We start from the raw sequence: 14,711 nt of genomic DNA on the forward strand, positions 1-14,711 counted from the left end.
AGAAGTCTGCAGTACTGACTGCCACACACACAGCACTAGGAGCTGCTCCCACATACTGTAGATATATAGAGGCAGAACCAGACACACACGCAACACACAGGACAAGCTTAATACATGCACACACAGAGTACCATCTTCATAGACAGACAGTACTGAGTATGTACACACACACACACACACACACACACACACACACACACACACACACACACCCCAGTCTTCAGGCAGAGGCAGTACAGTCTCCTATCTTCACTATAAAGGTAGAGGTAGCAAAGTCTCATGTACAGTATACACATAATCTGCAATATGTACACACTACAGCCAGAGACAATCTCCTTTACACACAGTACATGCAGAGGCAGCCCAGTCTCCTATATACACAGTACAGGCAGAGGCAGCCCAGTCTCCTATATACACAGTACAGGCAGAGGCAGCCCAGTCTCCTATATACACAGTACAGGCAGAGGCAGCCCAGTCTCCTGTATACACAGTACAGGCAGAGGCAGCCCAGTCTCCTATATACACAGTACAGGCAGAGGCAGCCCAGTCTCCTATATACACAGTACAGGCAGAGGCAGCCCAGCCTCCTATATATAAAAGTACAGGCAGAAGAGTCTCCTTTATACACAGTCCTGGTAGAGGCAGCCCAATATCCTATACACACAGTACCATGCAGAGGCAGTATAGTCTCCTATATACACAGTACAGGCAGAGGCAGTATAGTCTCCTATATACACAGTACAGGCAGAGGCAGTCCAGTCTCCTCTATACACAGTACAGGCAGAGGCAGTCCAGTCTCCTCTATACACAGTACAGGCAGAGGCAGTCCAGTCTCCTATATACACAGTACAGGCAGAGGCAGTCCAGTCTCCTATATACACAGTACAGGCAGAGGCAGCCCAGTCTCCTATATACACAGTACAGGCAGAGGCAGCCCAGTCTCCTATATACACAGTACAGGCAGAGGCAGCCCAGTCTCCTATATACACAGTACAGGCAGTGGTAGCCCAGTCTCCTATATACACAGTACAGGCAGTGGCAGCCCAGTCTCCTATATACACAGTACAGGCAGTGGCAGCCCAGTCTCCTATATACACAGTACAGGCAGAGGCAGCCCAGTCTCCTATATACACAGTACAGGCAGAGGCTGCCCAGTCTCCTATATACACAGTACAGGGGCAGAGGCAGCCCAGTCTCCTATATACACAGTACAGGCAGAGGCAGCCCAGTCTCCTATATACACAGTACAGGCAGAGGCAGCCCAGTCTCCTATATACACAGTACAGGCAGAGGCAGCCCAGTCTCCTGTATACAAAGTACAGGCAGAGGCAGCCCAGTCTCCTATATACACAGTACAGGCAGAGGCAGCCCAGTCTCCTATATACACAGTACAGGCAGAGGCAGCCCAGTCTCCTATATACACAGTACAGGCAGAGGCAGCCCAGTCTCCTATATACACAGTACAGGCAGAGGCAGCCCAGTCTCCTATATACACAGTACAGGCAGAGGCAGCCCAGTCTCCTATATACACAGTACAGGCAGAGGCAGCCCAGTCTCCTGTATACACAGTACAGGCAGAGGCAGCCCAGTCTCCTGTATACAAAGTACAGGCAGAGGCAGCCCAGTCTCCTATATACACAGTACAGGCAGAGGCAGCCCAGTCTCCTGTATATAAAGTACAGGCAGAGGCAGCCCAGTCTCCTATATACACAGTACAGGCAGAGGCAGCCCAGTCTCCTGTATACAAAGTACAGGCAGAGGCAGCCCAGTCTCCTATATACACAGTACAGGCAGTGGCAGCCCAGTCTCCTATATACACAGTACAGGCAGAGGCAGCCCAGTCTCCTATATACACAGTACAGGCAGTGGCAGCCCAGTCTCCTATATACACAGTACAGGCAGTGGCAGCCCAGTCTCCTATATACACAGTACAGGCAGAGGCAGCCCAGTCTCCTATATACACAGTACAGGCAGAGGCAGCCCAGTCTCCTATATACACAGTACAGGCAGAGGCAGCCCAGTCTTTTATATACACAGTACAGGCAGAGGCAGCCCAGTCTCCTATATACACAGTACAGGCAGAGGCAGCCCAGTCTCCTATATACACAGTACAGGCAGAGGCAGCCGAGTCTCCTATATACACAGTACAGGCAGAGGCAGCCCAGTCTCCTATATACACAGTACAGGCAGAGGCAGCCCAGTCTCCTATATACACAGTACAGGCAGAGGCAGCCCAGTCTCCTATATACACAGTCCAGGTAGAGGCAGCCCAATATCCTATACACACAGTACCATGCAGAGGCAGTATAGTCTCCTATATACACAGTACAGGCAGAGGCAGCCCAGTCTCCTATATACACAGTACAGGCAGAGGCAGCCCAGTCTCCTATATACACAGTACAGGCAGAGGCAGCCCAGTCTCCTATATACACAGTACAGGCAGAGGCAGCCCAGTCTCCTGTATACAAAGTACAGGCAGAGGCAGCCCAGTCTCCTATATACACAGTACAAGCAGAGGCAGCCCAGTCTCCTATATACACAGTACAGGCAGAGGCAGCCCAGTCTCCTATATACACAGTACAGGCAGTGGCAGTCCAGTCTCCTATATACACAGTACAGGCAGAGGTAGTCCAGTCTCCTATATACACAGTACAGGCAGAAGAGTCTCCTATATAGACAGTCCAGGTAGAGGCAGCCCAATATCCTATACACACAGTACAGGCAGAGGCAGCCCAGTCTCCTATATACACAGTACAGGCAGAGGCAGCCCAGTCTCCTATATACACAGTACAGGCAGAGGCAGCCCAGTCTCCTATATACACAGTACAGGCAGAGGCAGCCCAGTCTCCTGTATACAAAGTACAGGCAGAGGCAGCCCAGTCTCCTATATAGACAGTACAGGCAGAGGCAGCCCAGTCTCCTATATACACAGTACAGGCAGAGGCAGCCCAGTCTCCTATATACACAGTACAGGCAGTGGCAGTCCAGTCTCCTATATACACAGTACAGGCAGAGGCAGTATAGTCTCCTATAAACACAGTACAGGCAGAGGCAGCCGTCTCCTCTATAAACATACAAAGAAGGGCAGACACAATGTAGTAATGCTGAAATAGCCCCCTAACCTTTGTTATTGTATACATCAAGGTAATTTGGTGCAGAAAAAATGGTGATGAGGGAGGGGAAACCAGTTGTCTGACTTTTCCGGTACATTCGGTATCTGGAGGTTGAAAATGAAACATTAAAAAGCAAAGAATAACAAATGAGCATTATCCAGTTACTCCACATGGCCCTTTACCTCTACATATTAACTGCATAATGAGTGTTAAAATTACACAAAAACCAAAGGCTATACAGCTGAATAATTATCTTCCTAGAGATCGTTTCCCTGAGTAATTGCTCATCTTAATGTCCATCCCATCCCTATGTACTCAGAATCATCCAGAAATAAATGGGACATTTTCCTCTACAATGGCCAGGGGAAACATATTACCCAGCATCCTGTGCTTCATGGGCTCGGATCACAGACAGGAGGTTATTACTCTGCAGGAACTCGCAGACAGCAGGGTAACTGGAATACATAGACAATGTACTAGTAACGTACAATGAAGCACACAGCACTCAGTACGTGGAGTAGCAGGATTGTTACCTGTAGAAATAGGAGCATCCTCGCACTGTGTTGTGAGTGAAGTGTTCTAATGTCTTTTCATTACCGTAGTCCTCAGCAGGGTCAGACCAGAGCAGATCACACATAGGACCGAATGCCGGAGGTTCCTTGAATCTATCTAACTGATGAAGCAGGGAGAAAGGGGAGAAAGTGAATTTGCATATAAGTGAGACCAATGAGAAAGGGATAAAAAGCAGAAGCCACCGGGGGTGGTCAGAAACCTGTCCAAATGATTATGTGAAAAGGAGAAAAGACGGTGAAATGCGTGTACCTAAGGGGCTGTATGAATCTTCCCGAGGAAACGGAGAGAATGGAAAGCAGGAACCATGAGGGTTCTAAGAATCCATCTAAATGATGATATGAAAAGTGGTGGAGATAGCGAAATGAGTGTACCTCAGGAGTTCTATGAATCTGTCTGAGGAGGCAAGGCGAGAATAAATGCAGAGACTATCTCAATGACGATGTGGAAAGTAGAGGAGACAGTGAAATGCATGTACCCCAGGGGCTGTATGAGTCTTCCTGAGGAGGTGAGGCGAGAATTAAATGTAGGAACTAAAGGATGATGTGGAAAGTGGAGGAGTCAGTACAATGAATATAACTCAGGGCCTCTAAGAATACATATAACTTAGGATTTGGAGAGAATGAAAAGTGGGAACCACAAGGCTTGTAGGAAACTAACTGATGATGTGGAAAGTGGAGAAAACAGTGAAATGCGTTTATCCCAGGGCTCTAAGAAGTCAAGAATCATGTGAGGCTCTCCCTACAAGCCTAATAATGTGAATACAGTGATAATAGCTTACCACATGGAGACTGATCAGCTAAGTGAGAGGGCACTATGATTATCCTCATACATTACTTTCAATCTTGTTATTTATGACATTATAGCTTTATATAAAAATCTTAATACTGAATATAACTGATCTATTAAACCAATACATATCTAAAAATGTAAATCTCTGTCATGTTACGGAAGAGAGGACTGGAAATCACCTTTCTGATGTCATCCAGGCAAGTGATTTCAGGGGAGAGACCCCCGTGCACACACAGGAACTGCTGGTTAAGCAGAGCTGCTAGCGGGAGGCAGTCAAAGGCATCCATACAGGAGTCATATACTCGCTCTGAATACTTAATTTTACCTGTGGGCGCAGGGCAGGACATAGATTAGAACACAGGGAGGGTAAGGAAACCCCAAAGCATAAACAGAGAAAAGCATCATTAGGTTTCTAGCTTACGTCACTATTTTGTGATAACACAATTGTACAAAAAGATATCAACAAACGTTTATACCTTCTCAACATCATAGTCTATGCAGGGTTTCTCCTGCCCTACCTTCTAAACAGACCAAGCTTTCTGACACTTCCTGCCTCTTACAGTAATATCGGAGCCAAAGGGCTTCTATCAATAGAAAAGGTAATATGACATTAACAAGAGGGTAGCACAAGTTCATTAAAAGTTGTTCTTCATACTCTATGGATACACAAAGCTTGAAAATGAAGATCGGAACAAAAAAGGATGAAACTGAATACAGAAGAGCACTACATGAGGTGAAGACAGGGGGCTGTGTGTGGGCTGGGGAAGGGGGGATATGATGGGAAGGTATGACATGATAACAGACACAGTGTTCATGAGGTGGGTCAGATACAGTGGCCATAAGATGAAAATGAATGCTGGAGGCACGAGGTAAAAATGGAGAGTAGGACGGCAACAGGGGGTTAAGACAAAGACAGGCTTGTGTGTGTGTGTGGGTGATGGGTTTGTCATGTAGTAAAATTCAGGCACGAGGCGGGGGGGGGGGGGGTGGAAGGGGTGTTGGGCATGAGGTGAAGGTCAGGTAGTGGTGGGGCCACGAGATCAAGGTCAGGCACATGAGGGGGGGGATGAGGTCAAGGTCAGGCACACGAGGGGGGGGATGAGGTCAAGGTCAGGCACACGAGGGGGGGATGAGGTCAAGGTCAGGCACACGAGGGGGGGATGAGGTCAAGGTCAGGCACACGAGGGGGGATGAGGTCAAGGTCAGGCACACGAGGGGGGGATGAGGTCAAGGTCAGGCACACGAGGGGGGGGATGAGGTCAAGGTCAGGCACACGAGGGGGGGGATGAGGTCAAGGTCAGGCACACAAGGGGGGGATGAGGTCAAGGTCAGGCACACGAGGGGGGGATGAGGCCATGAGGTGAAGCGCAGGCACGGGGAGGCCATGAGGTGAAGCGCAGGCACGGGGAGGCCATGAGGTGAAGCGCAGGCACGTGGAGGCCATGAGGTGAAGCGCAGGCACGTGGAGGCCATGAGGTGAAGCGCAGGCACGGGGAGGCCATGAGGTGAAGCGCAGGCACGGGGAGGCCATGGGGTGAAGCGCAGGCACGGGGAGGCCATGGGGTGAAGCGCAGGCACGGGGAGGCCAAGAGGTGAAGCGCAGGCACGGGGAGGCCATGAGGTGAAGCGCAGGCACGGGGAGGCCATGAGGTGAAGCTCAGGCACGGGGAGGCCATGAGGTGAAGCGCAGGCACGGGGAGGCCATGAGGTGAAGCTCAGGCACGGGGAGGCCATGAGGTGAAGCTCAGGCACGGGGAGGCCATAATGGTGAAGATTAAGAGGTCAAATATGAGTGGCAATAAGGTTAGGATCAGAATGAGGGCCATAAGATGAAGGTCAGACACAGGGGAGATGGGTACTGAGATAATTATGATTCTGGAAACATGTGGTGAAGAGTATGAGGTGAAGAAAAACAAAGGTGGTCATTCAAAAATTCACAATATGCTGTGGTAAAATGCATTGATATATGTAAAAATATACTAAATTCTCCATTCAAATAACTATACCCATAGGAAGCCTTCAGTCTAGGTTTTGGAACTGCCCAATCATTACTGTATCAGGCAGAAGTGAATGGTGGAAAAGGTAAATAAAAAAATAAAAAAAGACGCTCTAAAGCCCACCGACCGTCCCCTCCTTCCATTACTGCTACTGAGCCTTATTTATGCCTTACATGGAGCATGTGCGTGAGGGGACACCAGCAATGTCTTTATGTCACTTTGTGTGTTGGACAGTCTGTGGATGGAATATGCTCAGAAATGTATATTCCTGTATAAAGTGGATATTAAAGGTCCTAGCGTTATCGGTGTATAGGCTGTAAGGGGTCTGTTCTCCAAGAATACCCAAGGATTGCTCCTCCCAAGAATACCCAGGGATTGCTCCTCCCAAATCCTAATTCCTCACTCCTTGAATAAAGAGACATATCCCACACAATGACATCTCAGATTTACCAGCCCTGCAGATTCTTCCAAAATAGGAGGTGCAGATGGAGCCATCACGGTTACTGAACGGTGCAGTACAATGATAATGACTTGCTATGCAATGTCAAACATTTATACAAAAGGTGCAGAGACCACGGACACTATTTAATGGTAAGACTCATCTGCTTTGAAACAGAGCCAGATGGCAAACTACATACAAAGTCTCAGAAATAGGATGTACTGTAGTGTGCAGAGGAACTGCCTGGATGGGGAACGTAGCAGGACGGATGCAGCAGAACAGATGGACACACTGATGTGTGTACAGTACTGAAGGCAGCTGGATGTCACGATTACAGATTGACACAGTGTTGCCAGACAGGATTCATGGAGCAGCAGTAAGTACACAGCAAGCAGCAGAGCTTACATATATGCTGGCCTTACATGGAATGGTCTTGCCACAAGACACCTGGAGCAGGAGGATATGAAGTAGAGGGGTAAAGTGTTCCATAAGATATCAGAAGCAGCAGCAGAGGAAGAAGAATGCATAAGAACAGGACACTGTGTAGTGGTGCACAGGCGCAGCAGGATGCAGCATGGCAGAGTGTACAGAGGCACAGGACACTGTGTAGTTGTGCACAGGCGCAGAAGGATGCAGCATGGCAAAGTGTACAGAGGATCAGGACACAGCAAGGTCCAGTGTACGGAGGAACAGGGCACAGCATGGTCTAGTCTAGTGTATAGAGTAACTTGACATTGTGTAGTAGTGCGCTAAGGCAGCAGGACACAGCATGGCAGAGTGTATACATGAATAGGACGCAACATGGCAGAGTGTATACATGAATAGGACGCAGCATGGCAGAGTGTATAGAGGAACTTGATATTGTATAGTAGTGTGCCGAGGCAGCAGGATGCAGCATGGCAGAGTGTATACATGAATAGGACGCAGCATGGCAGAGTGTATACATGAATAGGACGCTGCAAGGCAGAGTGTATAGAGGAACTTGATATTGTGTAGTAGTGTGCCGAGGCAGCAGGATGCAGCATGGCAGAGTGTATACATGAATAGGACGCAGCATGGCAGAGTGTATACATGAATAGGACGCTGCATGGCAGAGTGTATAGAGGAACTTGATATTGTGTAGTAGTGCGCAAGGGACACTGTAGTAGTTTGCAGGTGCTGCAGGACACCATATGGTACAGTGTAGAGAGGAACAGGACACAGTAGTTGTGCAGGGGCAGCAGGACACAGCATGGCAGAGTGTATACATGAATAGGACACAACATGGCAGAGTGTAGAGAGGAATAGGACACAGAATGGCAGAGTGTAGAGAGGAACAGAATACAGCATGGCAGAGTGTATACATGAATAGGACACAGCATGGCAGAGTGTAGAGAGGAATAGGACACAGCATGGCAGGGTGTAGAGAGGAATAGGACGCAGCATGGCAGAGTGTAGAGAGGAACAGAATACAGCATGGCAGAGTGTATAAATGAATAGGACACAGCATGGCAGAGTGTAGAGAGGAATAGGACACAGCATGGCAGTGTATACATGAATAGGACACAGCAAGGCAGAGTGTAGAGAGGAACAGAATACAGCATGGCAGAGTGTATACATGAATAGGACACAGCATGGCAGAGTATAGAGAGGAATAGGACACAGTATGGCAGAGTGTATACATGAATAGGACACAGCATGGCAGAGTATAGAGAGGAATAGGACACAGTATGGCAGAGTGTATACATGAATAGGACACAGCATGGCAGAGTGTAGAGAGGAATAGGACACAGCATGGCAGAGTGTATACATGAATAGGACACAGCAAGGCAGAGTGTAGAGAGGAACAGAATACAGCATGGCAGAGTGTATACATGAATAGGACACAGCATGGCAGAGTATAGAGAGGAATAGGACACAGTATGGCAGAGTGTATACATGAATAGGACACAGCATGGCAGAGTGTAGAGAGGAATAGGACACAGCATGGCAGAGTGTAGAGAGGAACAGAATACAGCATGGCAGAGTGTATACATGAATAGGACACAGCAAGGCAGAGTGTAGAGAGGAATAGGACACAGCATGGCAGAGTGTATACATGAATAGGACACAGCAAGGCAGAGTGTAGAGAGGAACAGAATACAGCATGGCAGAGTGTATACATGAATAGGACACAGCATGGCAGAGTATAGAGAGGAATAGGACACAGTATGGCAGAGTGTATACATGAATAGGACACAGCATGGCAGAGTATAGAGAGGAATAGGACACAGTATGGCAGAGTGTATACATGAATAGGACACAGCAAGGCAGAGTGTAGAGAGGAACAGCATACAGCATGGCAGAGTGCAGGACACTGTAGTAGTTAGCAGGTGCTGCAGGACACCATATGGTACAGTGTAGAGAGGAACATGACACTGTAGTATTGTGCAGGGGCAGCAGGACACAGCATAAACAGAACAGAACAGTGTATAAAAGAACAGGACACAGCAGGACAGAGCAGAAGGGTAGTAGTAGTATACACATACCAGCGTTTACAATGTAGATAACCTTCAAAAATATAGGATAGCATCAACACTAAATGAAAGCATGTATACATTATTTGACTACTATTTCCATACAGTAGTATTTTCTAGCATTAATGCCAATTCAAAGTTTTTGTATTTACAGTATACACCATGCATATTAAATACAATCACAAACAAAAGCACAGTATAGTTATCTTGCCATTAAGTGCTTAGAACATGCTACAAGATTCAAGTAAGTACATAATGGTTAAATGGTTGGGGTATGTAACTCCCTGTTGGCCACAAGTGGCACTGCAGGACCTTAACTGCCAAAACTGGATTTTAGTTATTACATTTACATTATTTTCTTGGAATCCATGGGGGACACTGGAAACTGTGGGTATAGGTAGAGATGGTGGAGCCAAATTGTTAATGTCTAAAACAGCACAGGTTCCTCGTCTCCTATACCCAAACCTCTGCCTGCACAGCCAGTTAATACTAAGTAAGACCAAGTACAGGGAGATGGAGAAGAGGAGCAAAAGCACAGACAAATGGCACACACTAAAACGAGGAAGAAAAACCTGCAGTGCTGTGTGTCTAGGAAAGAAAACCCCTACTAAGCTAGGGACCAAAGGACGTGCATCCCAAAACGGTCCCCTTAAGGTAGGAAACGCTCCTGTACCGAGAGGAAGATCAGTCATCCAAAACTAGCATCACTAGAGGCGAAGGTGTCAAATCTGTTGAACTTGATGACAGTACGCACAAAAGACCATGTTGCAGCCTGGCATGAGTTGCCCGGCTGTCCAGGAAGTGCCCACCGTCCGGGTCGAGTGGGTTCTAACCAATGTAAGAATAGGTTTGTTTGACAAAGAGTAAGCTTGCTGGATAAACAACTTAATCCAACTGAATGGGCCAAAGTCTGTTTGGTAGCCAGCCATCACAGAGGACAAAAGAGAATCTGACCTCCGGAAATCCTTGGCCATGTCGACATAAATTTGAATCTAAAGACCCAGATTCTGAAGGAGATGGAACCACAATCTCCTCGCTGAAATGAAATTTAGGGATCACCTTAGGGAGATAATAACTGGCACAGAGGGCTGCTTGGTCTTGGTAATAAATGACAAATGGGAATTTGTGAGATAACTGAAATCCGACACTCTCCAAGCAGAGAAAATAGTAAAGGGCCCTACACATTGGCCGATCCGCCGCCGAGCTGCCCGACGGCGGATACGGCCGAAGGGCGACCTGGCGGCGGAGGGCCAGTGACGGGGAAGTGAAGTTTCTTCACTCCCCCCGTCACCCGGCTGCACTGAAGTGCAGGCAAATGTGGACGAGATCATCCATATTGGCCTGCATGTACAGCCGACGGGGGACCAGCTATGAAGGAGCGCGGGGCCGCGCATCATTCATCACTGAAGCCTCCACACTCAAAGATATGAACGGTATCTCGTTCATTTATGAACGAGATCATTCATATCTTTGACTGATGTCGGCCAGTGTGTAGGGCCTATTAGGAGGAAAACGGTTTTCCAGGTGAAGCGGCTGGATGCGACTGAAGATCCCTCAACACCAAAACCAAATCCCACGGAGCCACCGGGGAAAAAAGGTGCTTAATATGAAGCAGCCCTAAAAAGAAAATAATAACGAACTGCCGGCAGCGGTGCAATCTTACATTGGACCAGAACATAAAGGCACACAAATTCAAACCAGCCTCAACAAAAGATAAGACTACAGACAGTTGGAAGACTATGGGATCCATTCTCCGTACCGAACACGAGTCAAAAAACATGCCTTCCACACTCGATAATAAACTCTAATGTACACTGATTTTCTGTTGCAAAGCATAATGCGTACCAGTATCCAAACAAATCCCTAGCTTTCAAGAGGGCTGTTGCAACAGCCACCCCATCAAAGCTAGCTGATTGAGATCTGGGTGTAAGCTAGGGCCCTGGGACAGGAGGTCCAGTCTGAGAGGAAGACGCCAAGGCGAGGCTACAGATAGACACTGAAGATCTTGTACCAAGCCCTGCAGGGCCAGTCTTTAGCAACAAGAATGGCTAAGACGCCCTCCAGCTTAGCTTGTGGAGCATGCAAGGAAGCGTAGAAATGGGAGGAAACAGGTAAATGAGAAGAAATGTTAATGGGGTCGACAAGGCAGCCACCAGAAAGGCTCCTGGGTCCGAGTGGCAAGGTTGTTACTGTTGCGGGAGGCTATTACGTCTACAGCTGGATGACCCCATTGGGCCACTAACATCCTGAACACGTCAGGGGAGAAAGAAATGGCTTTGTCTTGCAAATAGCTCAGTAGACTGCCAGCAGCTCCAGAATGTTGATTGGCAGTTGGAACTCCCACGCTGTTAAACGACCTTGGGAGGAGTGTTGAGAAGTTATAAAGCCCAATCTCCTGAGGCTCACAACCGTTGTGAGTAGGATCCAATCCGGGACCCGTCCAGATGGGAGGGCTGTAGCCACTACAGGAGGATGGAAGTGTAATCAAGCAGTCCCCCTACATGAAGCATCCACTATGGTTGTGACAGACTCGACTTGCGCCAATTTATGAGCCAGCCATAGGTCTCAAGAACCTGTATCGTCGTGAGGAGATGATACTGAAGGATGGTTGGGGACTGAGCCGCCAGGAGTAGATTTTCCAGGTAAGTGTATGATCCTCATCCCTTGGAGCAGTAGATCAGCTGCCATTATCAACATAACGTTTGTGAAAACGTGGGGGGAGCCGTTGATAAACCAAACAGCAAGCCCTGAAACTGGAAATCTGTGAAAACGCGGATGGCCATTGCAACTGGGGCTATGCAAGTAGGTGTCCTTGATATCCAGAAATGCCAGGAAATCCCCTAGTTCTACTGGTATCTGCATGATAGGTTGACATATGGTCGACGTGCATTAGGTCGACAGGTAAACAGTATTTAAGGGCAATATGTTCAACAGTTCGACACACATATGGTCAACACAAGTTTTTTTGGGGATTTCACATCTATTTCAACTTTTGCTTGATTTACCATCCATGTGGACTACGATTGCAAAGAGTAACCTCTACAGAGTGCAGTCAGGCACCTTGCACGAAGCCAGGCCATGAGGTTATACGTTTGCACTACTTATGGTCACATTTGATAAAACATTATATATACTATGGGACCCATAGTACAGTACAGAGTATCCCACAATAAGGGAAAGAGCACTCTCCAGGCTTTTTAAGCCATAGAAGAAAAACTGTATTCCAAAAAAATGCAATTATTGCACATACCAGTTCCACAGAAATACCAACGTTTCTGCCCCCATCTGGGACCTCTCTCGGTAGATGGCTGAGACACTAAGACAAAATGAGGAAAGAACAGCAACAGGGAGTGGGAACATGGATCAGTATCCATATTCCCGCTCCCTGTTTCTGTTCTTTCCTCATGTTATATACTTACATTAATAAAAACATACAAAATTGTGTGGTGGCATTATTGGTACATGTAGCATAGACAACAACATGCCATTAAAAAGTTCTAATATTCAATGCAGTTCAAAAAGTCAATTAAGAAACAACATATGCCAGGATAATTCAGCAGAAAAAATAATGGGTATCATATAGAAGACAATACAATAGTGAAGTGAGTACAGCAGGGGTAGTCTTAAGCATCTAAAGGTAAGGAGTACCAATTGGTCAGCCTGTCAGCCAGCGGCGCATTAAGCAGCATGAGGAAAGTCCAGCCACTTATCCAAAATTACATGAAACGTTTTTTTCCCTATTCTAGCTGCACAGACCTATTTCTTGTGGGCTATGTTTCATTGACTGGGCCTGTAGATGCCATCCAGGATCTTGCTATGCAGACTATAGTTGTGTCGACCATTTTATGTTGACCTTTTGACCCTGTGTACCTGTCGACCTTTTCTACTGTCACCTTTACCAACTGAATTTGCTGCGCTATATAAGAAACTGTTAATAAATATACATTTATATTCCATATCGACCTTTCAAGCCTGTTGATCTAATGCATGTCGACCATGTGGAGTCGACCTATTGATTGGCTATATAATTACTGCAGATCTTCTATACCACACCCAGTTCTAGCACCTGAATGACAGAACAATGGCCCTCATTCCGAGTTGTTCGCTCGCTGCTAATTTTAGCAGAATTGCTAATAGGCTAAAATCCGGCAGTTCTGCGCATGCGTATGCATCTCAGGGCGCACGCGCTAAGCAAATTTACACAAAACTATGCTATTTTACTCACAGGCGAACTAAGCTTTTCAATCGCTCTGCTGATTGACAGAAAGTGGGAGTTTCTGGGCGGAAACTGGCCGTTTTCAGGGAGTGTGCTAAAAAACGCAGGCGTGCCAGGTAAAAACGCAGGAGTGTCTGGAGAAACGGAGGAGTGGCTGTTCGGACGCTGGGCGTGTTTGTGACGTCAAACCAGGAGCTAAACGGACTGAGGTGATCGCAATCTAGGAGTAGGTCTGGAGCTACTCAGAAACTGCAAGGAAATTGCTTTCGTTAGCAATTCTGCTAATATTAGCAGAATTGCTAATCTTTCGTTAGCAATTGCTAATCTTTCGTTAGCAATTCTGCTATGCTAAAATACACTCCCAGAGGGCGGCGGCTTTGTGTTTGCATTTCTGCTAAAAGTAGCTAACGAGCGAACAACTCGGAATGACCACCAAATTGACTCCATCTGAAACCTGGAAACTCTGAGAAAGACTTTAAGGATGGGACGGAAAGAGCTTTCATGGTTTTCAAACAACAAAAAAGGTTGGTGTAAAAACCAGACCCTCTTTGAGGTGGTGGGACAGGGAAGATGACCCCGGAGGACAGAAGATCTCTCATAGACTTTCCTACTTTTTGCATTGAAAGACAGTAGCATCCCGAGGAGGTGTATGGTCTGAATCTTTGATAAGTAAGGTGGACTTGATGGCCTCTATTAAACCTTCAACGTTTCAGAATTAGGATCATCATCAACCTGGACAGAGGACAACTCTAAATATGAGCCCTGTCTTCATCTGCTAAGGATGAAACCTAAGAACCTGATTAATAGCCTGACTCTAGATATTGATTAGAAGGTCGCAGCATGGTCCCCGGCTGCAGCATCTGTTGCAAAGAGAAGACCTGCACTGACTGAGATAACCTCTGAAGCCATGGAGGTTTCACTAGAGGTGGTTGAGTAGGTACTAGCAGTGAGGGGCCTGAAGCAGGACCTACAACCAGGGAAGACCAAGAGCTAGCTAACTGCTTTGCTATCTTTAGCTTGGGACAAGTTGGAGGCCCACACTGGTTCCAGCAGGGTATTTGCAAAGATCAGTCAGCCAAGCGCCCTACT

At 47.1% G+C, this 14,711-nt stretch overlaps 1 protein-coding gene across 1 annotated transcript in view; it reads right to left on the minus strand.

The window, feature by feature from the left end:
* Window positions 1-14,711, minus strand: part of PPP3CC (protein phosphatase 3 catalytic subunit gamma) — a 63,070-nt gene that overhangs the window by 15,592 nt on the left and 32,767 nt on the right. Inside the window, exons 5-8 of the mRNA XM_063931797.1 lie at window positions 4,655-4,800; window positions 3,647-3,786; window positions 3,491-3,568; window positions 3,123-3,217 (exon numbers count right to left, since the gene is read on the minus strand). Coding sequence (XP_063787867.1) covers window positions 3,123-3,217; window positions 3,491-3,568; window positions 3,647-3,786; window positions 4,655-4,800 — 459 coding nt within the window. The remainder of the gene's footprint in view (window positions 1-3,122; window positions 3,218-3,490; window positions 3,569-3,646; window positions 3,787-4,654; window positions 4,801-14,711) is intronic.

This window comes from Pseudophryne corroboree, chromosome 6 (assembly GCF_028390025.1).
Source record: "Pseudophryne corroboree isolate aPseCor3 chromosome 6, aPseCor3.hap2, whole genome shotgun sequence".
Taxonomy (NCBI): Eukaryota; Metazoa; Chordata; class Amphibia; order Anura; family Myobatrachidae; genus Pseudophryne; species Pseudophryne corroboree.